This window comes from Dunckerocampus dactyliophorus, chromosome 10 (assembly GCF_027744805.1).
Source record: "Dunckerocampus dactyliophorus isolate RoL2022-P2 chromosome 10, RoL_Ddac_1.1, whole genome shotgun sequence".
NCBI classification, from domain to species: domain Eukaryota; kingdom Metazoa; phylum Chordata; class Actinopteri; order Syngnathiformes; family Syngnathidae; genus Dunckerocampus; species Dunckerocampus dactyliophorus.
The window spans coordinates 24,491,599-24,518,851 of record NC_072828.1 but is presented as its reverse complement, the minus strand read 5'-3'; the positions used below and the strand labels follow the sequence as shown (position 1 = coordinate 24,518,851).

The 27,253-nt window shown below is 41.3% G+C and overlaps 1 protein-coding gene across 1 annotated transcript; it reads right to left on the bottom strand.

Annotated features, from left to right (window-relative positions):
- Positions 1-411: 411 nt before the first annotated feature.
- On the bottom strand, positions 412-26,722 carry LOC129188324 (cytosolic phospholipase A2-like). Its single transcript, XM_054788644.1, has 19 exons — positions 26,511-26,722; positions 24,073-24,162; positions 20,604-20,685; positions 20,338-20,486; positions 20,002-20,115; positions 19,877-19,914; positions 18,115-18,259; positions 16,961-17,097; positions 15,728-15,950; positions 15,515-15,629; positions 13,036-13,173; positions 12,879-12,968; positions 9,573-9,638; positions 8,762-8,892; positions 8,526-8,637; positions 7,033-7,217; positions 6,756-6,945; positions 5,188-5,345; positions 412-3,159 (listed from the first exon to the last, which is right to left on the bottom strand). Exons 2-19 carry the CDS (start codon positions 24,088-24,090, stop codon positions 3,001-3,003), a joined length of 2,250 nt encoding a protein of 749 aa, XP_054644619.1. The 5' UTR covers positions 24,091-24,162; positions 26,511-26,722; the 3' UTR covers positions 412-3,000.
- Positions 26,723-27,253: the final 531 nt, after the last annotated feature.

Here is a 27,253-nt window from a genome sequence, read left to right as displayed (position 1 = left end):
AGGGCATAGAAACCGGAACGTAAGGGAAAACAGAAATAAACCCGCGTGTCACAACAGAAGCAATGCGGAGCGTGACAAAAAATGAACAAAAACAGCAGCAAAAATGGGAAAATTTTTACAAGAATCAAGTCTAAATATTAGGAGAAAATAGTCATAGTAAGAGAAAAAATTGCAAACTTATTAGAAAATATTTTAGAAGCATGAAGCTGAAATAATAAAGAAAAAAATTACATTGTTTTAATAAAGTTGTAATACTGTGAGAAACAAACCAAAAAAATTAAGTTGTAACTTTTGAAAAAAGTCATAATGTTTATCAGAATAAAAACAAAATATTGTGGGAATAAAGTCATAATAGACAATAGAAATATATATATAATATATATAGAAATTGTATTTATTTTTTTATTTTCAAAAAGTACAACCTTTCGTCGTCCAATTACAAGGAAAAAGTGATGCTAATACTGGATGTTTTGAGCTATTGTTTGGTCAGGTATTGTGTTGTGGTTTTTTATGATAAACCTAGCAAATAAAATCGTACATCAATACTCTCTGACCTTTACAAAAAGTTACATGTTTACTGTGCATTTATTAGCGTGTGTACATACAGTATATATTTAGCATGTTCAAGTGCCAACTGGCCAGCATTATTAGCTGTATCATATCTGAACAATGACTGCGTGCATTAGTCGTACAGTGAGAATTTCCCCAGTGATGACATCAAAGCACAGATAGACCCGCTGTGTTATTTCAGTAAGCTCTCACTGATAAGGGATCAGTGCAAAAGCATTTCAAAGGCAAACATTACACGCGTATATTTACTCGGGTCCATTTAGTACTTAAAATTTAATAACAAAAATGACAATAATCAATTCTAATAATTTGATTGACTGAGCATTACCGGGGCTCTCATATGAAGTGAGACAACTTCGACCATTAAGTCTCACAGAGGAATTCAGGGAAAAAAATCCACATTTCATCCCCCAGTCTTACACAGCCATCGACGTTGCTCATGAAACTCAGCAGTCAGAGCATACTCAGCATGCTTTATCAAAACAATGTAACAAGATCTACAAGAAACAGGTAGACACTGACGCAAATCATCTCCTAAATTGAAAAATATGAATCATAGTAACAGCACAGTGTTGTCAAAGTCTCCTTAGCCAACACGACTGCATGATGACTTAGTCTTCTGGATGTGCTCCAAAGCAGAAGTGCTGAAACATGAGTAGTTTAGTAGTGGTCAGAAGCCTTTCAGTGTAAAATTCCACTGCGGTGTGTGCAGCCTCTGGGCCCCTGCAGGTGGAGGTGTAATGTGTCAGATTCCAGGCTCGCACTGCTGGAGGTGTAGGTGTAGTGTGTAAAATTCCACTGAATGCTAGCCAGTTTTATGATGCCATCTCACTCCACCTAGCCCTCCCGTCATTTCACCTGAGCGTCACTTATTGAGGTGGCTAAAAGCCAGCTGGGTGGAGGGAGGAGGAGGAGGATGAGGAAATGGTCTTTTTCGGAAAAGCAGCCTGAAACAACACAGTCAGGAGCATAAACACGCCTTTAATCCTAATGTAGATAGCAAAGCAGCGAAGCCGTTTCTATGGTATCAGGTGTTGTTTTTGTACAATGGCCGCTTTAAATGGGAGGCACTCCCAACAGGGGAGCACTGCCCACTCCCTGTAGGTGATTAAACAACATTGAAATGTTTGAGGTTAACTAGTTACGAGTTACTGTCGAACAAATGGCGGCGAGCTTCTCTTGCATGAGCTCACTCAAAATGTTTAGGTGTGTCACTGAGGTGGGTAAATAACAAAAAAGTCATTTTCTGCAACAGAAAATGCTACAGGGGTAGCAACTGATGTGGTTTCTAGTTGCTGTCAAACAAATGGCTACAAGCTTCTCTTGTTTGATCTCACTCAAGATGTTTAGGTGAGTCATTCAATCATTTTCTGCACTGGCACGATGAAAACAGAAGGAAGGAGCTCAGCCCACCAACAGGTACAATACAGGCTAGGTTTCTTACAGCGCAAAGTAAAAATGGCATCATCATCATCATCGTTTCCTCTTTAATGGTAGCAGAACACTTGAGTCACCCTTTTACCGTGTTATTACGAGCAATGAGGGTTTGCATTCAAAGACACCACGTCGTTTCAGCGAAAGTCACATGCTTTCAGTGTACTTCCCTGGGATTTGCGAGCACACTTAAATGCTGACTGGAATATAAACTCATTGTTTTTCGTTGTCTTGCTGTTTATTTACACCACACATTCACGCATAATAAAGATGTTCAGAGTTCGCAAGTCGGGATAAAGTTAGTAAAGAGCATCAGACTCGTGTGCCTCTGTGGGGATGCTACACTGCGCCTCCGTCTGCCGTCGTAACAGAGATGTGGCTCGCCGCGATACGCATGTGTTAATTCTGCCCAAAAAATATGACGTAATTCATGAAATAAATAAGTTGCCGCCGTTAAAGCCTTATTTTTGACAGCCCCACTTCGAAGACAACCCGAACGGTCCTGTTGCGATCGAGAGAGCGACAGTACGGTGGCCTGGATGAATGAGAATATTCACAGACATGCATCCTAAGTTGTACACGTGCGCGATGCGATCATACCTCACTCAAGTCGGCACGACACCAATTCATGTGTCCACTGCAAGGATGGACGTGAGTGAGGTCAAAGAGCATTGACATTTGACAGCTGTTTCGAAAAACATCGAGGAGAAATGATCTCTTGTTGTCCACACAGTGTAAAAATGTTACTCCAGTCTCTCAGCCAGAGGGAAGCCAAATATCAGCTGCAAACAGTGGCAGCGAAAACAGTTTCCCCTATTTTGTGCAAATGGAGCCCGAGGAAACATGTCAGTGTGTTTCTGAGGCTTTAAACAGTAAACGTCATCGTTCTTCGTTCTACAAAATCCCTTTATGTAACGCGACAAAACACAGCCAATCGACATTTTCCATAAAGAAAATGTTGTCCTCCAAATCCAAAAGTCTCCATCCAAAAGCAGGCTACTGATCGTTGTTGCCGTGGTGATTCCAGGGATTAAGGTGAGGGTTCCTTTTGAGAAACCTCTTCTTGGGGATCTCACTTAGGAAGAAGGGCACGGTGAGGCTGGAAGGATTCTCCTTCCGTAACACGATGCGATCTTTGATGGCCTCTTTAATCACCTGCAGGAAGCAAGTACAGAGATTAGCACCCGCATGTTGAAAAGAATAACATCAGTATCTTTATTCTGTGTTTGGATGGGAAAATGCAACACTCGCAGGAACTGACTCACGACTTATCTCTTTTTATGGCAGCGGTTGTCTGATAATCTGAGGTTAAAACTGAGAATGTGTGGTTGTAGATGACCACAACGTATCTCACTGGACAGCGAGTGTACCGTCGTCCCTCGTTTATCACGGTTAATTGGTTCCAGCGCCGACAGCAAGAGGTGAATTTCCACGAAGTAGGATTCAATATTAAAACACTGAATTTGTTTTTAGTTTGAACGTAGAAAACCTGTTTATGACTTTCAGAGTTTTTTTTAACATTATTAGAGCCCTACAGACATGAAATAACACCCCTATGGTCACCTTTATACTAGCATTACCTAATATAGTTGACATAATAAGCAATAATAAGACATAATAACTCTTTCTTACAGTTTTACCCACAGTACTCCTATAGACCTAAAGTGGCCACAATATTATAGTCCTATAGGTATTAGGTGGCCACAGTGTCATATATAGCACTACATGCTAATAAGGGTGCCAAATTCAGACTAAAAGTAACAATAATTTCACTGTGCACGACCAGAAACGACACCACTTTAAAACTATTACATCCTGTCTGACTTCAGGCGACCAGTCCAGGGTACACCCTGGACTGGTCGCCAGCCAATCGCAGGGCACATATAGACAAACAACCATTCACTCTCACATTCATACCTCAGGAATGAGTCGCCAATTACGCTTAGCCAATTAACCTAACATGCATGTTTTTGGAATGTGGGAGGAAACCGGAGTACCCACACAGAGATGCCCAACGGACATTCGAACCCGGGTCTTCCCGATCCACTGACTGTGTGGCCAACATGCTAACCACTAGGCCACCGTGCGGCCCTGCGACATAAAATGTACGTCTAAAATATACGACATATTTAGAGTTATTTGAAGCTTTTTTGTTAAGTACCGTAAATAATTCCACATGTGTTCATTCATAATTTGGAGAATCTACAATGTAAGTAGTCGTGAAAATAAAGAAAACACATTGAATGAGAAGGTGTGTCCAAACGTTTGGCCTTTTGTCCCGTCCGTCCCCATGTGCAACTGAGTGTGACAACCCCTCGTATAAAGGAAGTCGGTAAGTCGTTATTTTGACTCTGCACAGGTTTTAATACGGTGAAAAACATAGCGCCCGGATCTCTACACGCCTGTGGCTCACTTCCTCTGCCAAGAATCAGCTGAAGTGTGTGTAAATGTGCTTTCCCTCCTGGTGCGGTTCCTGTTCGCACGGTCAACATTCCACGTCACCGTTTCCCATATGTACATTCATTTTGTAATACATTCGGACCGCCACGAATACACCTGGCGCTACATTTTGAAAAAAAAGTATCCCCCTTTGAGACGTTTCATGTGCAGACAACATTGTCAAGACGGTTTCTGCAAAAATGGGCGCGCGACATCAGTATTTTTCAAAGTAAATTACACGTGACAGCTGCAGCCTGTAAATAAAAGCAATGAATCCCTACTCTGGCTTTAAATCAGTGGACGAGGGTTTTGGCAGCAAGCTGAGTGGTTATTGCATCACATGTGAGTCGTCACTCAGCTCAGAAGTGACGATTACGCTCATTGAAAGTCAGACCTCTCATGATGACACACCTAGTGCACTTGATAAAACTCGTATTAGACATGTACATTTTTAATATTGCACCATAAGATGATAATTGGATGGTGACAATGCAAATATGGCACCTGTGGCATCGAATTTGATGCTGCCGCGGATCGGCACCGATGTGTTTAAAATTGGCAAAGAGTACATTTGGAATACAGGAAGTGAACAACTGTATTGTATTTGATGTGAAAAGTTTGTGGGGTAGGATTAAATAAGCTTCTTCCTACTCCTTTTTGGACATGTGATGTGTGATGTCTTCCAATGTAACTTCTTTGCGTGTTCAGGATAAAGCAAATCATTTTTAGAAGCCTGAAACTCACCTCCAAGTTGTTGAGAGTGTTGAACTCCATGAGGTCATGGAGTCGAGTGAAAGCCTCGTTGGAGTACTGGAAGTTGAAAGTGGAGAACGGAGACTCGGGGTCGTCGAAGATGTCGAAGTCTGCAACCTCCTTCTCCTTCTCTGTCTCTCTTGGAACGCCTGTTATCACATTTGTATCACAGTCATATCAATGCGACGAGTGCAGATCTGCAGCCACAATAGTAAACATAGGCTTAAATGAGCCTCTTTCAAAATGGAGCATTATTTTTATGCATCTCATTTTGGCCCAATTACCTTGCAGGTGTGTATGCCACCTTGACACTTGCATAAATTTTGTTGCACAATTTGCCGTGGAAAGTGTGTCATTTAGATGGTATGCCTGAAAAGCATGAAGACTAGTTTGTGCAATGTTTGCTTTCTGTTTACGCCCAAGTTATGCACTTGGCACGCAATTTGTGACCGAAAATGGTGCGCACTGGAACGAAATGCCACGCTCCTGCACAACTTGCTCACACCTAAGTCAAGTACTGTTTTAGTGCAGAAATTTAGTGAGAATTCCCCATGACAGGTGGTGAGAATTTAACCCGTTCATGAGAAAGTGACACGCTTTGATACGCATGGCCCGAATTATATACGAATAGGTTGTGTTGCGTTTGCGAGCAGCTCACGCAAGTGGCGCCAAGATTACCTGTGCCAGAAATTTTGAACATTTAAACATTTTCTTTGCATACTTTGCATACTGGCACGCAGCCCCGTGAACTGTCAACGTGGCTTAAGTCGTGAAGTCATTAAATATTAAAACTGATCGCTTAGAAACAGTGGATTTACCGATACATTTTCTATCCCCAAATTCCAGCTGTTATATGCTAGCATGACCCCACCTTTAAAATAGCTCGCTCTAGTCCCCCATGACACATCAGCTACATTTTTAGGAAAATTTTACATATGAAAAGTCGTCTGCAGGAAAAAGTTACAGTTTGGAAAAGGGAACCCTCCACTAGCCAAGTATGTTTCAGGTCCTACAAACTGGAAGTCCATATGTGGAAGAAGCGTGCATATCCATAAACAGGCTGCGGAAGTACGTGGGCGGATGGGCGGCTGAATGTAAAGAGGTGCTGGAGTGGGGATGAGATGGAGATGTGGTGTTAGGATGTCTTTGTGTGTCTCATGATAAATGGCTGTTTACACACACAACTCTCCCACCGGGCTGAGACATTCCCTCGCAGCACCTGGCTCCTCATGGAACCATAATTCTCCCAAACGGCTCATGAAATACGCAGGGACCGCCATGTTCCTGTCTGTGTGCACACACAATTCCAGCCAGCAAAATGTATGTGGGCTTAAAAGCACACAAATTCCATGAAAAACCACAGAAACACGCATTTAATAGTGAGCAATGGGGCCCGACTGGCGAGACATAATTATCGGGTCAATGTTGTTGAACTATTATGTCACTTCAAGGAAGAGATGCCTCATGTGCCATGGCGGTAAAATGGCACGAAGGGGTACAGTTAGAGTGTTTTTCCTTTCACATATCTGGTGGAAAGCTGGCCGCATGCACGCACTTACCGGGCGCTTTGAACGTCCTGAAGTTGATATTGACCAGAACAAAGTGGATGACAGTTGGGCAGTTCTTTTCGCCTTTTTTGGGTTTGAACACATAGCATTCCTTCAGGCCCTCTCGGTCGAAGACTTTGGGATCAATTTTGGGAAATGGAAGCTTGTTCATGCGAGCCCATTTTTCAGCCAGCAGGAGCTCCTGATGTGTAAAATGTACAAAAAATGAACTTTTTCTTGTAACGTTTTTTTTTTTTTTTTAACCTTTCTTGACATGGTGGAGTCAGACCTTAAACGGGGGGCTGGAGTCACTGGGTCGTGCAGAGAAATCAAAGGAGATGATGAGGTCGACGCTGCGTTGGGGCCTCAGGATGAGAGGATAGGGGAGGTTGTAGGTGAGGCCGCTGTCCACCACATGGATCTTCTTACTCTTCACATCCAGAGGTTCATAGATGCGGTCAAACTCGTCTGGGTCTAAGAAGGTGGCACACAATCAAGTCAAGCATGACTGGAATAAATGCCTGGTACAGCAGTGCCACACATGTTGTCATAATAAGTCTCAGAGGTCACACAGTAGTGTATTTGCAGTCTGTTACTCAAACTCTAGTCTTGATGCTGGAATGTAGACAGTTTAAAAGTACTTTTAGTAAGCCCTACTGGCTGCTTGGGCCCCAAGGGACCCTAGAATCACCTCTGTGTATGTAGCTTTAATGTGAAAAAGCTGCATTTGTCCACGCAACACTGACTGACAGATAGGTGGCATAGCTACAAACTTTATTTCAAGATTTGTTTTGTGTGTGTGTGTGTGTGTGTGTGTGTGTGAGACGCATACACAGTGCAGGCTCATCTTGATAGGAGTGGGTCAGAGGAAGTAGGAGTCTTGAGGAATGAAGATCTTCAAAATTCCCACTTATACTCTGCAACATCTCACTCATAGTGGTAATAAAATATGCCGACTGGTCTCTTTGACGAGCATTGTTGAGGTGCCGTTTGTCGTGGAGAGTTTTAGCACCGGTGGAGAGAAGAAATAAACTGCTCCAGTTTAAGGACAGGACAGAAGCGTAGTTATACAGACGTTACCAGGACTTTATCTGGTGCAAGGACGTGTTTTGGGTTAATCGGAACCTGCTGTCTCTTTTGTCCCAAATGTGACGACAGCCAACATTCCCCCCTCCCCAACAAAGAAATGTCTGGGAGGCAGGGATGTCCATTTGGTCCTAACCATACCCCGTCGGACATTTTCCGCCACACACTGACCACACAATGAGTGCCAAAACTGGTCATATTGGGGTGTAATACCTTTGACAACCTGCCTTGCCTGTATGTGAGGGGGTTTGTTCTTTGGGTGGTGTATACAGAACTTATATACATTCACAGAGTGAAAATGTCATTTCCCTCTGGGGCTTAAAGGCACTTCTTTTGAAATGTTGCCCATCATCCACAAAGCTTGTGTCAAACATGAACACACATGTCTTTGTCTTTCCTGTGCGTTCTAAATATATAAAAACAGATATTCTGTTCTTGCGGCGTGCTCTTCAGAAAACATACACTAATGAATGACAGTCTTCTTAAAAAGCGAGAGGAATAAATAAGAATACATTTTTTCAGATCCTGCATGAGGCCAAATAAATATTGAAAAATCCTTATTTGAAACCTGCCATCATAGGGGGACTACGATGAGTTTCATACAAACGTTTACACATGCATCTACTTGGTGATGACACACAGACTGGCTGGTAATATTTCAAAGTAAAAAAACAAAACATTGCTGCTTGTTGTTACCTGTGACAGCATCGACCTCCTCCTCTGGTGTCGGTGCTTGGCAGATGGCACCACCGATAGGAGAGAAAGGGATGCTGGTGTTCAGGTTCAGGCCCAACATGAAGTTATGCACCTGGTCAAACAGGGTTAGGAGAGAAAAAGTCTATTTTGAATTCATGTAAACAGATGACAAATGGAATGAATCCACATCTGGTGTTAGTAAGTACGGTACTGTAAGTAAGAATCTCTTCGGACACCTTGCCAGCACGGCCTTCTCTGGTGTTGAACAAGGCTGTGTCGCTGAAGAGCGATGTGAACATCCTTTGAACCCAGCTGGCCTGAGCGGTGCGATGATACTCGTCCTCTGCCTCTTGGTTCTCTGTGCCGGCTGTAGACCAACATGGTTAGTTTTTAAAAAGGTGCGCCATCGGAGGCATGCAGTTCTTTAAAATCCACTGACAAGAACATTGTCTTTCAAGTTAATTGGCAGGAATGTACTTTTTGAAGTTTGGACTACTCTTTTTACTGTGAGAGCCTTTATCTGTTTCATCTTTATCTGTTATTCTCATCTCCGGTGCGAGGTGAAGAGTAGCCTTAAGGAATTATGTAATCTTACTGTGGCGCAATGATGACTGCCAACATGTGATTATACCGTCGGAGGTTGTTCGCGTTCCTGTCATTTTCAAAATGTGGATTTTTGATTCATTCACTGGGTGAAAAAACTTTTCACTGGGCTTTCCCACAATGTTTTACGCCACGTGACAGTTGTGCAAGTAATTCTACCAGTTTCCCTTCCTTTTTCTTTTTATTTTACATAACACCGGCTGCCACTGACTCAGCCAAACCATTGGGAGGAACATGATGAGCTTTGAGCCTTGAGTTCAATACAAGAGCTTTGTGTGTGTGTCATTGCACACATTTGGAAATTTCACTCCCAACATGCAAAACACATGGCCAGGATTTACACTTTCGCGATATAATATGTTAATACTGTATGCTAGCAGTGCCCTTTGAACCTCAAACAATTTCCACCGTAGTAAAAACACAGCAGCCGAAATTATAGCTCACCTTTGCGGGGTTCATCCTCATTGTCCATACTGTCTTCTCCAACAATGTGCTGTGGTTTAATCTGCTCTGTAAAACAAGACAGGCTCACACATCAGGCGATATGCAGGGGTGTGAAAACGTGTTTGCCCCCTTCTTGAGTTCTTATTTTTTCGGATGTTTGTTACACTTAAACGTTTCAGATCATCAAACAAATTTAAATGTTAGTCAATGACAATACGACCGAACACAAAAAGCAGTTTTTAAATTAAACTTTTTATTATGAAGGGAGAAAAAAAAATCCAAACCTACATGGCCCTGTGTGAAATAGTGATTGCCCCCTAAACCTAATAACTGGCTGGGCCACCCTTAGCAGCAACAACTGTAATCAATCTTTGCAGAATTGTTGTAATTCAGCCACATTGGAAGGTTTTTGACCTTTTTAAAGTCATGCCACAGCATCTCAATAGGATTCAGGTCAGGCCACTACAAAGTCTTCATTGTGTTTTTCCTCAGTCATTCAGAGGTGGACTTGCTGGTGTGTTTTGGATCATTGTCCTGCTGCAGAACCCAAGTTGGTTTCAGCTTGAGGTCACCAACAGATGGCCAGACATTTTCCTTCAGGATTTTTGGTAGACAGCAGAATTCATGGTTCCATTTATCACAGCAAGTCTTCCAGGTACTGAAGCTGCAAAACAGCCCCAGACCATCACACTACCACCACCATATTTTACTGTTGGTATGATGTTCTTTGTCTTTTACACCAGATGGAATGGGACAGACACCTTCCAACAAGTCTCATCAGACCACAGAGTATTTTCCCAAAGGTCTTGGTGATCATCAAGATGTTTTCTGGCAACATTAAGATGAGCCTTAATGTTCTTTTTGTTCAGAAGTGGTTTTCATCTTGCAACTCTGCTATGCAGGCTGTTTTTGTCCAGTCTTTTTTATGGTGGAGTTATGAACACTGACCTTAACTGAAGCAAGTAAGGCCTGCAGTTCTTGCATGTTTTTGTGCCTTTTTGGATAAGCCGTCGCTGCGGTCTTGGGGTAATTTTGGTTGGCCGGCCACTCCTGGGAAGATTCACCACTGTTCCATGTTTTCGCCACTTGAGGATAATGGCTCTCACTGTGGTTTGCTGGAGTCCCAAAGCTCTAGAAATGGCTTTAGAACTTTTTCTGGACTGATAATATCAATTAATCTCAGTTAAGTCATGTTTTAACACGGGGGGCAATCACTTTTTCACGCAGGGCCATTTAGGTTTGGAATTTTTTTCTCCAATAATAATTAAAAATTTCATTTAAAAACTGCATTTTGTGTTCAGTTGTGTTGTCTTTGACTAATATTTCAATTTGTTTGATGATCTGCAACATTGAAGCATGACAAACATGCAAAAAACTAGGAAATCAAGAACACTTTTTCAAACCACTTTATCTGCGGTAGCTTTCGTGTACAACACATCAGCGCTGCACCCAGAGGATTAGGTTCATTTTGCTGACCTGATCAAATTTACAGACTCTTTTTTTTATCACTCTCATAATATACCAGGGCAGAAATGCAATACCAGTGATAAACAAACTCATTCTTCAACATGGTGGAGGTGTTCTCAACACTTTGGCACAACGGATGTATTGTGTGTCTGCATGAAAAGGTCATCCTAAGCAAATGCATTTAACCTAAGCAAACATTAGACGTGTTATCAGTATAATCCTAGGAAACTGATACCTCCTCATTGTGGGAAAAACAGACAAACATTCACACCACACACACACACACACACACACACAATTTCTAAATATATATATAATATAATTTTGCATACTGTATGAGTGATATATGAGTGTATGAGTGGTGTGCAACAAAATACACAGTAGAGTGAAATATGAATTTCCCTTCAGGGCTTACAATTCGTATAATACAAAAATACTACTACTGTCAAATGATTACATATTTTAATCAAATTAATCCCAGTTTTCAAATTAATTAATGATGATTAATCACCGTTTGCAACTATTTGTGAAATATGCCCATTTTTACTGCATTTTATGAACAGAAAGATAAATGACACAACAGAATTATATATATATGTATATATTTGCATGTATTAACAGCTGCAAATGAACGGAAAATTCAAATCAAGCTAAAAGATAGCACACGTGTCTGAAAACATATGCACCTAACACTGGACTCTTAGCAACAGAGCATTCGAATCACACTTGAACTGCGTAATTGTGAGCAACGAGGAGTTGCGTTCAAAGACACCACGTCGTTTAAAACGAATTCACATGTTTTGAGTGTAATGTCCGTGTATTTTGTGGGATTTCCGAGCATACTTAAATGCAGCAAATTGTACTTCTGCGGTAAGATTAATGTTACTGAGTGATGACTGGGGTTGGGCGCAGGAATGTGTTTAGCCATTTGGGGGCCCAAGGCAAACCCAGTCAGTGGGGCCCTCCTCATCCTTGAACTGCACTGACGCTGATTTTTAAATTTATTTTAATGTCAATGTTTACAAAAGGTGAGTATGCAATTTAGGCAATTTTCTCCTGCTTTTCAGATCTGTTACAGTTGTCTGCCATCTTTAGTTGCTAGTTCATTGCCATATTAATGTACTCCCCCCCCGAGAACTCCTTGAAGTCCTCCTGGGGGATTATTATTACCTAACAAGTGAATCATCCCAATGCTTTGACTGTAACCGATAAGAACATGAAGCAACATTTAATATAGTTTACCGAAAAGCGTCACTCTCATCGCTTCATCCCTAAAATTACTGCACTCGTCTGGCTGTCTGCCTTCGGTAGTTTTGATAAAATCTATTTTCCTCTTGCCTTCTCCTCCTCGACGCTCCACTGGGGTAACTCCGCATTATTTTTGTCCAAACCGCGCCAACAGGTTTGTTTTGCTCCCCTTTTCCGGAATCAATCTGCACATCTGCAATCTTTTTTTCATTCCATTCGCTTTAAACGAAAAAAACTCTAAAACGAAGGCCACGTCATGGTATTCCGGCTTCCCCGCCGCATCCCAAAAACGTGCATGTTTGAATAATGTTAGGTGTGAATGGTTCATATGTGCCCTATGACTGACTAGTGTACCTGCTTCCTGAGTCCTGTCGAGGGGCCCTTATGTAAAGCACCAAACCCTCGGTTTCTGTCTGTAGATTAACACCATCATTATGACTCATTTAACTGTGTGTTTATTGTTGTGGTTGTAGTTTGCAGTGGTGTAAAGTGACCCTGCATCATACTGAGAAGTCTTTGTCATATTTTGACCCTCTTGAGTAGCTAAAACACATCAATTAAATATTACAAACATGGATGGGAATTGCTTACCTAACTCTTCCTCCATGGTGCTGCCCCCAGCTTTGTCCTTGACCCCTAGCACTCGGTTAAAAAGAATAGAGAAGGCGCTTCCCCAAACACCTGCCGCAGAACAAACACGTCTTTTATTTCTAAAGCCAAATCGACAAAAGTATATTGAGTTTCTCACCCATTAAAAAGTGAAGAGGGTTTTCCTCATATTTCTTGACAGCGGTTCCCATGAAGAACTTGCTTCCAAACAAGTCAGGTGTCATGAAGGTGCCGTACTTTGCCATTCCAATTTCATAAGGGCTGAACTCCACCCAGTCTGCAGGTGAAACCTCAGTGTTAGCTCAGACATGGACCACCATCTCAGAAAAAAAACAATCAATATAGAGGTTCTGACACTTAATAATTCGGAAAATATATGGAAAAAGACCATTATGCAGTCTTCTTATACAGTGGAACCTTGGCTAGAGTCATAAAGTTCTTCCAGAAGGTCCAACTCTAATCAAAACGCACGCTAACTGAATAGATTCTCCCACAAAAAAAAATCATATAAATCCAATTAATCCATTCCAAAGCCAAACCTGTTAACATAAACCATTTTTATACTTTTACAATGATATAGTTTTACATGAAGTGAACTATTCCAAATGCATATAAATGATGACCGAAAGGGATACATGAAGATTTAAGGTTACTTTGACCTTCATTGAAGACGTGATTGTTGATGTGTCCACAGTATTCTCAAAGACACAATGTATCAGCAAGACCCCACCTTCCTGTTTTGCCATGAGTTATTTCTTGAATTCTCACCTCAATTGCCCCCAATGGAGCCACAGAAAGTGCCAGCAATTTGATAAAGAAGGTGGAAAAACACTATTTCATTGGAGTGGATTCAAGGAAAGACTCATGACAAAACAGGAAGACGGTGTCCGTGTTGCGTCTCGCTGCCACATCGTGTCTTTGGGAACACTCACATCAAGAAAGAAGGTAAAAGCGACCTTAAATGTTCATTTATCCCTTTCATTCCTCATTTGTATGCGTTTAGAATTGTTTAATGCCTGTAAAACTATAAAAACATGTTTTTTGGAGTCAACCAGTGATGATGTCATAGATGGGCTATGTAGTTTAATTTTTCAGGCTATTTGTTGTGTAATAAAACACAAGAAGTAGGCCAGTATGAGCCTTACTTTTGGCCTCAGGGCCAACAAAGAGTGTTGTCCCATACAGGCTACTGTATGTGTACACTAAGTATACTGAGGCCTGCCATCGTCAAGTATTTGTCCAGGCTTGTATGACATACGGTGAATAACAACAACCACTCCAGGCATGTGAGTAAAAATAGACGCACAAATACACGCAAACATACATTGACAACATGGAGCATGGCATGGAAACACTAATTACACCAATTATTGCTACTGAAAATTGCTGATACTTAAGCAGTCTTTTGACATCGAAGTCGTGTCTTAGGGAAACAGTTTGTGTCACAGAAGAGTCAGACAAAAAAAGTAGTCATGCTTTCGACTTTGAAAGAAATTGTCTGAATGTCATCATTTAATTTTAGGTGTGATAATAACACATAACAGGAGACAAACAGTGTGTTGCTGTGCTGGCTGCAGCAACAACATGAACACTCAGTTGAGCACAGACCTCTGGCAAGGCCAAACAATAATGCAAGACAGTGGGATGTTCCTTCTTCCAGCTTAGCTGCCAGCGTAACACTGCGCAAGATCCATGTTTCACATGCCAATCCTAAAGGTAAACTGTAACAGGCCAAAATGTCCCACTCCAGTCTCTTGGTTGGCGGTGTTGCAGATTACAAAGTGGTTTACAATTGCAAAATGTATGTAGAAAACATCATCTTGCATGAATTGGAGATTGTTATTTTTCGCTCTTATCTCGTGTAGCATCACCCCAGGATGCGAGGACAATCAATAAAGTATTTTATTAAAGAAAAGATAAGCTCACATGGAGCAGGCACAACACACCAAAATGCAAAGCAGCTAGGAGCTAGGAGGTACAGCTAGGTCGAATGTAAAACTCACCATGCGAGGTGGAAAACCCAAAAGGAGAATAATTCCAGAAAAAAATGCTAAAAGAGATACCAATGGGGAACATCGAGCACACAAGTAGCAAGTAGGAATGGGTGTTATGGCCTAAAATCCATACAGTGATCCCTCATTTATCACAGTTAATTGGTTCCAGACCCTACCATGATAAGTGAATTTCGGCAAAGTTGGATTCCTTATTTATAAAGATAATATTTTCGTAGTTAGAGCATAGAAAACCTGTTTACGACCTTCTAAATACGGTGTCTAACATGATTAGAGCCCTGTAGATATGACATAACACCCCTATAAAGGCCTGTCACGATAACAAATTTTGCTGGTTGATTATTGTGCTAATATTTATCGACGATAATCGATAATTGCGGCCTTTTTTTAAACCATACTATGATTTGGTTTATTATTATTCAATGATAATTTTGTCATGTCACCTTTGCGCCACTAAATGGCACTCAAGCGTTGTGTACTTGAGGCACAGAAGCCGCCCACTAGAACACTCACGACGTCACATACCAATCCTACTCATGGTGTGAAAAGAATAAACGAGGTGACGACTGCACGCTAACATAAAACAAGTGCTAACATAAAACGTACCTGCAAACATGAGCTCAGAAACATCTGGCTTGACATGCAGACAAGTAAAGAGAGGAAGAGGACTCTGCGCCTGGTTGATTTTCTCTTGGATGTCACTCAGCTTGATGTCCATCCTCTGAGGGAGAGACAAAATGCTGGCTGATGTACTGAAAGGCAATGATATACGGTACTAAAATAAGGAAGCCCATGAAAATTCTTTCCGGCAGCTCTTACCGCAGGTATAAGCGTCTCTCCTATGAGCATACCAAAGATATCGGTGAAGGTAACAGGCTGTCCTGAGGCCTTCTTGGTCCACAGAGCCTGGATGTAGTTGGTTATATGTTGCGGCAGCAAGAGCCTCAATGGATTACTGCTGACTCGGTTCATTAGCTCCTTGTTGATCTCCTTTGGACCCTTATTCGGAAACTCGGGGTGGGAGTAGAGAGTGGACATGTACCTGGAGAGCCAAGAGAGACTTAGATTGACATATAACTTAAATTAATTATTTAAACGATGTGAAATACTGTATTTAATCAGGAGGTACTCTTCTTAAGGAAGGTCATTCTATTAAGCCAGGGGTGTCCAAAGTGCAGTCCGCAGCTGTTTTTTTAATGACTCCCGGCACATTCTAAGAATGTAAGTGTAACAGGAAAACAAAAAAAAATACAACAGCAAATATGGAAAAAAAGAGCAGTAATTTTGCAAGAATAACGTCAAAATATTAGGAGAATAAATGTTTAATATTACAAGCTAATGGTCATTTTCTTACGAGAAAAAAAGTCGTAATTTTACGAGAATCAAATCGTGATATTATGAGGGAAAAAAATGGTTCAATAAATTAGCTAATAAATTAAAAAACATATACTTTAGAAGCGTAAAGTTGAAACATCCAAGAAAAAAAAGCATGCTATTTTTTAAAAAGTCATGAAAAAAAAACAAAACAAAGAATGAATGTGTAATTTGGTTTGGAAAAACGTTATAAAATTACAAGAATAAAGTTCAAATATTTTGGGATAAAGTCATAATATTATGAGAGCAAAGATTTACATGAATAAAGTTGACATATTTGTAAAAAAAATAATAAAATTGAATGCATAAATTTGCAAAAAAGTATTGTAAGGAGAAAAGGTTCATATTGGAGGATGCTTTTTAAAAAATATATTCAACTTTCTTAAGCATATCTACATGGGTTGGTTTACAAAATATAAAACATCAAAGTGGCCCCCACATTCGCTGATTGCACAGTATGGGGCCCCCGGTGGAAAACGTTTGGGCACCCCTGCATTAAACCATCCAACACACATGGAAAATGAAATGAGAAAAGCCAGCGCTTGCTTGATGACAAATTCATGCCAGTAAATGTGGAAAAATGAAAAACGCTGATGAGCAAGAAGAAAGCGTGTAGTTAGAAATATAAGGGACCAGACAGCACTTATGGAGGACGAGAGAATAACAAAAAACACAGACCAGGTGGATCCGGAGAGACCAGCAATATAGGTGGCACAGTCCAGGACTCCAGACTCAAAGAGGGCTTTCATCACACCTGAATAGCCGACCATGGCACGAAAGCCGCCTCCTGAACCCGAGATGGCGATCACTGGTACCTGTCCCACACAAAACAACCATCATGAGAGGAGAAGAAGTTTGACCAAAGCCTGGCGTTTCTCATGCTCTGGCTTTCCCAGAGGATTCCCAGAGAAATATTTTACAACTTAACGCATCAATGCTTTTTATGACGGCCATTATTTATTATTATTTCTTTTTATACTACCAGCTGTGCAGACGCTGTTCCATAAAGCCTAGATAGAAAGCTAGATAACACATTGTGGTTGAAGTGATTATCCATTTAATACCTCAAGAATATCCCGTACATGCTAAACATGACAGGGCTTGGCCTCAGATTACACACAGACTCAAGGGCATCTGGCAATATCGTCGTGAGTTCAGAAGAAGATACAAGGAGCACAAGCAGAACTGTTAACCCTGAAATAGCGTTCATATTCGAGGTCAAAGATGAGCTGGAGCCTATACCAGCTGTAGTTATCGCAACTCAATATCACTAAATGTTATTATTGTGTTATTGTTGTGAATATGTCACTTTCTTGGCTATGCTGCGAGATCATGGCTGCATCTGTTTCAACCTGGTTCCCGGAACGTGTTCTGGTCGTGATGTCACAGGCGAGGTGTCAAAATCGCCAATTCATTTCACTCCTATTTTATAGTTGTTCACTTTTCTTTGACAGCAGTATGACAAAAATGTGTGTTATTGTTTTTTTTTGGGCTTTATGAGGACTTTAAAGACATACCAAAGCAATGTTAGAAAACTGTGTCTGGGCAAAAAAAAAAGGTTAACTGGCTTTGAGAAGCATTTTGAGCATATCTTCTTACGTGGCCAACATCTGTTTCTTTTCTCATGCCCTGATTGAGTGATTTTTATAGCGTCCTGGAGAATTCTGGAGGACTAAAAAGTTGGAAACAGAGACTATTTTTTAGACAGGCTCTCTTTGTCGGATCCTTTTCGTCGTGTGATAGCTTTGGTCTGTGCTTATGGAGCATGTTGATGTTCCCCTCAAGGAAGCAATAAATATTTCTTGTTTTGCTTCCTCAACAAGTCTCCTCACCTCTTCTGGTGAGCTGGGAAGGAAACGCGGCTTCTCCATGTCCAGCAACTTCTTGATCCCCAGCATTACTCTTTCTCTGCGGGTTTGTCGAAACTGCTTCTCGTTGTCACACAGAGCCAGGCTGAACCGCAGATCCAAGTTGGTACTGTCGGCACAAACGATTTTAAAGGTTTCCAATAATGCATTTCGTCTGAGCAAAGCATTTCATCGGAGGACGAGCGGCATCGAAAATGGATGGATGGCACTGAAATGTTGCCTCTCTACAGCAGAGGGTGCCAGAGGAGCCCAGAGGGAGGCTGACGTCATTGCAGTTCCCCGGCAGGCACCAATGAATCCGTTGGTCAGATGGAAGGCATTATGGGAAAACTTTAAAAGACCAATTTTTGGTTTAAACTCGTATTGGTACATGTTTTTAAATTTCTCAGGTATACCTTTTGAGTGTTAGGTTGCTGTGTGATGAGTTTAGTTAATGTTATACTGTTACCTATACTGACCTCCTGCGAATTCCAGTGGGTGGACAAGCTCGTTTTGAGTGCAATGATAACTTATGATCGTCTCCTGCCAAAGAAAGAGCACCGTTCCCCCACTGACTCGCGAGCGACACAGTATTTAAACAATTAGTAGTAGTTGTGAGGTAAAGGAGATGTAACGAGATTAGAACTTAGCCATAAATTAGCCGCACGGTAATCGCATTGGACTATGTAAACTGTTACAGTGGAACCTCAGTTTTTGTACATGCTGGTTTGCGTATCATTCCTTTTTTGGCAAAAATTATTGCTAAAATGTGTCTCAGTTTTGGTACACTGTCTTGTTTCTTATATGTCCGTGGACTCAAGTGCCCAAACAAAGCATTCAGTCGTTGTGGAGAATGGATAGCAGTTCTTTTAGAGTTAGAAGGGACACTACAGTCAGATTCTGGCTGGGGAATCCTATAATCATCTTTATTATGTGTGTGTGAGTGCTTTATTTGTTCATAGAAAGCACACAGAAAAATTAACAACTCGTATCTGTCTCTTTTCTACCTCCTAATAAGCAGTGTTCACCGTGCGTTGATGAGGCATTCAGGAGCACTGCGTATTTCTGAGTGTTATAGGAATATGAAAAAAATGCAACACAGCTGCAAAAAAAGCTGCGAGTGCCAGAACTTGGATAAAAAAGGTGAGAAACATTGTTGAATTCAAGACAGAAGTCGTAGCAAAGTACGAAGGTAGCGTCCTCTCATCACCGTGTTCACCAACAAGTCTTCGTTGTTAAATGTTCATTTATACATTTCATTTGTCATTTATAATGTATTTTGCTTTTTTTCTGCATGTAAAGCTGTCGTTATTCTCCCTAAAATGCGTTTTGTGTTAACATTTCTGGGTGGAACGGATTTGTTTGATTTACATTGCTTCCGTCCGAAAAATCAGAGTCCATGTTCGTACGTTTCGGTTTTCGTCTGACCTTTCGGAATGGATTAATGACAAAACCTGAGGTTCCAAAGTAATGTCTTCTCCGGCATTGAGGCGCTAGTGTACGCTCCCCCTCCAAAACCTCCTGACTAGCATAACATGCACCGCCAAAAATATCTACTTGCAAGAATTGCACAGGCTCAAGATGGCGTTGGAGGTGGCAGTGCAGTGACTACCTATCCAGGTAACAGGTGGTAAACCTTCAAACGTGTCATTTCCATGCCCTTACATTACCCTCCTGAAAGTGTTATCCCCAGCTAATGGTGACTACAACAACATCACTGATGTTGATACTGGTCAGAATCACCTACCAGATCTCCTGATACATCTCTAGGTGGACCTTTGTTGCCTGTCAAAACCATGAAATACGTGGGTCATTTCTCTGTCTACCTGTATTATTGATTGCAACATGTCACTCAAAGGTGATGCAGCTCACTTTGCCGATGAGGAATGTCTCCATTTGTTTGTGGCCCACTTTGAGCTTGGAGATGTCGTAGGAAGCCGTCCCAAGGGTCTCGTCCATCACATAATTGGCGTCCATTAACGTTATCTGAGTGTAACAACAATAGTGCAGGGTTCAGTTCGTGAAGGACTAAATCTATTTCGGGGTGTGTTTCGTCTCCCCTCTGTTCAATCCGGCGCAACCAGTTTTCTAACCAGCTTTTTTCAAGTTAAACAGGTGTCTGGCTCAAAAATAAAATGTCTCTGATCCTCATCATTTAAACGATCTCACAGTCAGAAAGCTTTTTGAAGTGTGTTAGCAAGTACAAACCTCGAGGACGTTCTGCAGGTTGGGGTCTAGTATGAAGTGAAATGTCTCGTCCCATTTTGGATTGATGTTGTTGTCGATGTGACTGGTTTTCTTCCTGCTCTCTGGGGCTGTCGGGATGAACAGCTCCACATACGGGTCCGGTGTGTCCACTACACAGGCACACAGAGACGTATACACCGTTAGTTTGTTGTTTGTTTACTCAGACTTTTGTGAATGTGCTGCAGGTTCTGAAGAAGTTGCACAATGAAGAGTTAGAGCAGACTCACACAAGTCTCCCAGCGCTCCCTTGGTGACGCTCTCGGCTCGGATGACCGTCACTGTTAATTTGTGAGAAAACTGTTGTTCCACCTGAAATACAGCAGTCAGTTATGCCACTTGAGTGTCACCAGCTCATGTGGGAAAAGTCTTACACACGCTTTGGAATTCACACTGATATTCACAGGGACGTAAATACTGTAAATACATTCATTTACTTGTGACGACTCATCGCTAACAAATTTGAATGTGGTGGTGCCTGTTAGGTGGCAGTATGCATCGTACCACCGCTACAAATACCCACGCGGTAGCTACGGGTTAAAATTTAAAGATGAAAGTGTTTCTTGCGTCATGCATTTACGTGGTAATCCAATACAGGCCGTCAAGAAAGGTAAAGCAAAAGCCGTGGGAGCGGAGTTCCAGACATGCAGGGCACCTCCGCAAGCCCAGGTAGTGTTCATTACCACCGTCGTGAAAGGCGAGGTGTGGAAGCGTGCAGAAAAGCTCTACAAGCCTGCCACCCAGCCTGAGTCATGACTTAGCGATCGTGCGAAGAAGACAGAGCTTCGAGACGCTCGTTTGTTGGTTGTCGCCACATTGCAGTTTGAATTTCGCGGCTTGACTCTATGACAGTTTTTCAAAAATATATAAATTAAAAAATCATGCTGTTTTGTGGTTGAATACAGCCAATTATTAGTTTAAACAATGCATACTTAGGCAAATTGTACTTTTTTTTTTTTTTTTACTAAATTAAGCATTTTCAAGCATAAAAATGGCTACCCGAAGTCAGCTGGGATAGGCTCCAGCATGCCCCTGCGACCCTAAAGAGGAGAAGCGGTATAGAAAATGGACGGATGGATGGAACTAAAATACAAATATACGGCATTCAGAAGACACCAAAGATGTGATCATATGTCGTATTCTGCGCTGGTCACTCGGTGTCAGTAGTGTTAATGTAATGTTCGTTGAGACACACAAGCACCAAACGCTGGTGCCAACAACAGGCTTTTTACTGCAGGTTTGAATCAAAACAGGCACAATAATACCCAATAAAAACACAGGCTACTATTGCAGCCAAGTTGAGACTCAAGTCTGAACCACCGACGTCACTTCCTGTCCGTCCCGCCACTCAATATATAATCCACATTGTTTATGATTTGCTCTTTCTTTGTCTTTTTGTTGCCATCTTACTCCAAAAGAAGGATGAGCCTCAACAACGGATGATTGGAGAAGAAGAGCGTGAGAAGGTGGACAACACACACCAGTAGTGACGTCAGGAAGACTCTTACTGTCATTCAAAACTTTTGTTGACATGTTGCCACTTGTCATAACATTGAAAGTAGTCACCGTCTGGATCCAGGAATTTTTTAAAGGGTTCTTTAACATCGCGACATTTTGCGACATTGGACCATTTTTGGCATTTGTGCATATAACTCCACAAAAAATGTTCAGAGCACTTGGAAAAAAAAATACAGGACAAGTTTCCAACGGGGTTCTACAAAATATCAAAGACTGATTCAAAAAAATGTAGGATTATTATTTTGGAGTGAATCACAACATGGGGGGGAACTATGGCGCTTGGCGGAGGTCTGCGCTGTCCGAGTGCTTCTCTAGTTTTATAGTTGGTTGTTATATTGTATAGTGTTAACGTTTTTACATTTTTGTGACAATTAAGTATGTTAAAAGTAAAACATATGCACTTTGTAGAAGTTAAATAATTTTTTTTTAAAACACCAACAATGGGGAAAAAAAGAACTAAACGGTGTAATGTAACAAGGAAAAACTGATATTTTGATACTAATAATTCATAATAATACGCTTTGTCACCTATAACAAAAAGCTCACTTTAAATAAACATCATACATCATTTTTAGCCTTTTTACAAAATAAAACATATCAAAATGGCCCCCACATCCTTTGACTTTTCCATATGTTGCCAGGTTGTCATTGTAAATGAGAAGCTGTTGTCAATCTTACCTGGTAAAAGAAAAATACATAAATAAATAAGTAAATGTGGCCCTTGCTGGAAAAAGTCTGGATGCCCCCGCATTAATATTAACAACGTTTAACTTATTTGTACATTTGTATAAGTGTTACGAATGTTGCATTACTTAAAACACTGGCGGTACATTTAATAAAGGTTTTATAACGCCGACAGTTTGAACGAGGGAAAATGCAGCGGATCGGCAGCCGATTCTGAAGATCGGATAATATCGGCTTCCGCCAGAAGATCGAGCCGACCCGGTTGTTGTATAACGTTCGTAACTTGGGCCACACTCCAACATAATTCGACTCCCGCCACCTGCAAGAAGAAAACGCTACACCACCAAGCAGACACGTCCACGGTGTCCCGTGGTGAAGTTAGTTTCACGTTGGATATTCCAACGTACAATATTCAAAACAATCGGATCGGTTCAGAAGCCAAAAGATGTGGATCAGGACATCCCTAGTTTGGAACTTGGAAGGGAGTATTTCTATTTATTTCATTTCCTATGAGAAAGTTTGTAAAACATCGAACAAAATTAGACCAGCATCCTCGAATGGATGGTGTTCAGTCTCAATCATTTTCCTGTAATAACAAAATCACCACAAAATACTCTTCTTCCCCATCAACATCCAATGATTGAGAGGTTTTTTTGTGTAAAAAACAAAACAAAACACTTCACATCTGTCAGAGTTCACTGACGATTTAAGGTGTGTCACTCATGAAGTAACCCTGGAGACAGTTTCAACAAAAAACAATGACAAGGTTAAAAGTTCGAGAGACCTAAAAAGGTAATACAATGTTGGACAGACTTATTTGGATTCATTTGCTTTAAGAGCTACAGCAATTGCTCGATGGTGAATCGATTACCCACTTAATCAACAACTATTTTGGTAATCAATTATTCATTTTTTGATTTAAATATGTAAAGATCCTCGGGTTTCAGCCTCTAAATATGTTTAAATTCCCTGGGTCATCCATGAAAGCAGACTTATTATCTTTGTGTTTTAGCCAAAACAAGATATTCACACATATCTGCTTTGACTATGGAAAACAGTGATGGGCATTTTTCTTGGTCCATCTATGGCCTAACCGATTACTCCATTAATTGAAACAAGCCTCAGATTCATCAACCAGGAAAATGATCACGATCGTATTTTTGAGTACATTTATTGTTTTAACTGAAAGTATTTGACAAACGTTGCGATTTTCTTCTTATTTAACATTATTTTAACAGAATATTCAAGCGCAAACTGGTGTTTGTGCGCTTATTCGCTCTGTCAGTTCAAATGTTCTATTTCAGAATGAAGAGGCGGAAGTTAAAAATGTGTTTAAAAAAAATCGGATTCATCAATAAATCGAAAAAATAATCGACCGATTAATCGGTAATTAAAATAATCGTTAATGGCAGCCCTATTTGCTTGATTACATTCATCTAGATACAAATGGCGGTTGTACATGAAACTGTTGAGACAACATGAAGCATCCGTACTCACAATTATATTAGATGCCATGGTGTGGTGTCAGTAATGGAAGCCTGGGTCGAGATGGAAACTCAGGAGAACATCTCACTCATCAGTTGAACGCTTTCGAGTCAGAAAAATGAAACAAGTCAGTTCAAAATTTGAGATACAAATGACAAACAGTGGGACTTGGGCAACACTTTAGTTTGGACACAGGTGGTAACTTTCTTTTAACAACATTTAAAAACGCACTGCTGGTATTTGGACATTTCAAGCCTGTGTGTGTACGTGTGTGTGCATGTGTGTGTGTGTGTGTGCAGAGGTCATCCAGGTTTTTCTCATCTGTTCAGCAAAGCGTGCCATCACTGACAGGCTTGGGAGCACGTAGGGAGACTGTGCGGCCATCCGACTGGTCACGTAGTTTGCCTCAGTGGTCCAAATCCTGCGAGTGCCAGCTCACTCTGGCCTTGTTCAGTGGGCACATGCGGTGTTTTGTGTGTTTTGTGTGTGAGTCAATATAACCCGACGTCTTCACGATCCATTTTCACAAAAGGATGGAAGAGACAAGACAAACACAAGCCGGCATAGATGCAACATTTTCTAAAAACGCATCCCGCTATTTACCTATCTGGGCCACATGGGCCAAGTGAGCTTGTTTGTTCTGTGTGGGGTGACCCAGGGGATAAGTTTTAATCATAGTCGTCATTTTATACGAATCAAATGTGTGAAATATGTTTGGAACTGTACTTAAAGGAGCTTTATCCCACATTTCCAACTTTTAAGACTCACATATGTTTAAAACGCCGTTCCCTTGTTCTACCTGATATGGAAGTGCCATATCATGAGGTTGGTGTGTTTAGAAGTTATCCCTGGTTTCATTTTCATTTTTATGCCACTCCTAATTCTCGTCAACGGTTGGGTACAAGAACCTCACAAGATTTTTACAAGAGCTTTTGAATTTCTCACGTCACAACTTTAGGAGGTCTGCGTATCGCTGCTCAGGACCTTTGCTTGCACTTTTCTTAAAAATGGCAGCCAGGAAGTGTTTTTTAGTAACGCATATCATTATCTGCACTGCACACTCCATCCTCTGTCTCTGTCAGCCCAACAAGGCGAAGCAGATGGACGTCCCCACACTCAGGGTGCGTTTATATAACCCGCCTGCTTCATGCAGGACCTTCGGAATGGGAGACGAGAGCGCTGACCGTTGGGCCAAAAGCCCAGACTGTCGACCCAGCGATCAGCACGGCTCTTAAGGCCGAGGGAGTGAGGTTTACCAACGTACACTTGCGCAGCCGCACTGGCTTGCACCCGTTACATTCACACTTGTAGTCCAGCAGTCTGATATGGACCAACAATTTAAAAAAGATACTTGGTGGTCACTTTAGTGCGGTCTGGTTTGCGTTTACACTTGTATTTCTGTCAGTGGACCAAATAATGCATTATGCCCAGACTGGATGACGTATGTGACCTCACGCACCCAAAACAACATAACGTCATTCAGGGTCACACTTTTAGGACTTTCCTATCTATGGCAGATTTGAGCCGAAGAAGATATAAATGGCATAAAGACGCCAAAGAGGTTCCCGTAGATGTGCTGCAAGGCGACAGCATTTCTGACGACTTCAGTGAACACTAATGAGCAACACGACCCCTATGTTGTAAAGAGTCAGGTATGTTTAACGACAGCATTCACGCTTCCGGGCTTACGTTTATCTCATTTCTCGAAATGGGTGTTGCTACGCATCCGCATCACCTGGTTTTTTGGTGACACGTGCCTCACTCAGAACTACAGTCCACTGGCTGGCAGACATAGACCCATCTCTCAGGTCACCTCAGCCCCCCCCCCCCCCCCCCCCCCCCCCCCAGCACAAGGTTTCTACTTGATGCATTTCCAGGTTACTCATGTATGTATAAGAAGAGGTGACTAAACCTAATCCATTATTAAATATGCTATGAAGTCACTTTTGGTGTGATTTGCCACAATTCAAAGTGAACTGAACTGAATGACAGAATGAACGTCTACAATAGTCTACTTTAGTCTACTATACGTCTCCTATACTATCTACCAGGCTAACTTTTTGGCCACTCTAACAGCTTCTGCCTGATTTTTTTGGCGTGGACTGGTCATAAACTAGCACACTAGTATTTTACATAGATAACGTTCGACAGAACGTGCGAGTGCGTATGGTTCATTTGCAAATGTGAAAGCGCTTCTTCCAAATGAACACATCCAAGAAACGTCTGCTAAACAGGCTCGTGCGAGTGTCCTGGCCATCTACTGCGCTTATAATGCAGAATCTAACTGACAAAATGTGAGTATATTCAAGTATTCTTATGAAAGTATCGCCTTTGGTTTCCTTGTCATTTGAACTTGCGCAAAAAGCCCAAGAAGACATGAAGATCAGTACACATCTGACAGCATTCCGATTAAAACACCGAACGGTGAGTGGTAAAGAAAGAAGACATACCTTAGACAAGATGTAACGTATCAACTCACAAATCCTGCAAAAAAAAAGTGTCACCGATCGAGAATCTTGTTCCACCACAGTCGTGGAAGGAGGCGGTGCCTCGCTTTACTTTGTGGCCAGTCACAGCAGAAGCATTCAATCTTCCTCAACACTGACGTTCTTGTTAATAGCACATAATACGTTTCCCCCCACACCCCTCCACCCCCCGGAAAAAGAGCATAGTTTCGAGCAAGAAACAATAACAGATGATTTTTGCGCAAGGGAAGCTCAAGTTGGAAGTTGCGCTCCTCTGCGCACTGCTGCGTCCACTTGGGGGCGCGACGCACTCTGCTGCCAAAATGGATGAGTCCACCAGAAACACAGTTTGGCGCGTTACCCATAAAACACCATCTATTTCACCTTTTTTTTTTTTTTTACTATGTCTCCTACTGCAAAAGTGTCTGTGAAGCTTAAGTAATAATTAAATGAGTCGAATTAAATTTCATGAATTACATGGCTCCAGTAAAAAAAAAAAAGTAATAGGTAACAACAATATAATAATAACTTTAAAATAATAATGTACAAATATATATTATTGTATTATATAAAAAATAAAATTTATTACATGCACGTTTAATATGAAAGGGTCATTAAGATGACTCATAAGAAAACAATCAAAAAATGTCAGTATCACAGATGTGAGGTTGTGCAAGGGAAAAACTGTCATCCATTCTGTCTGTATGGATTGAGAGAAGGCTGCGTGA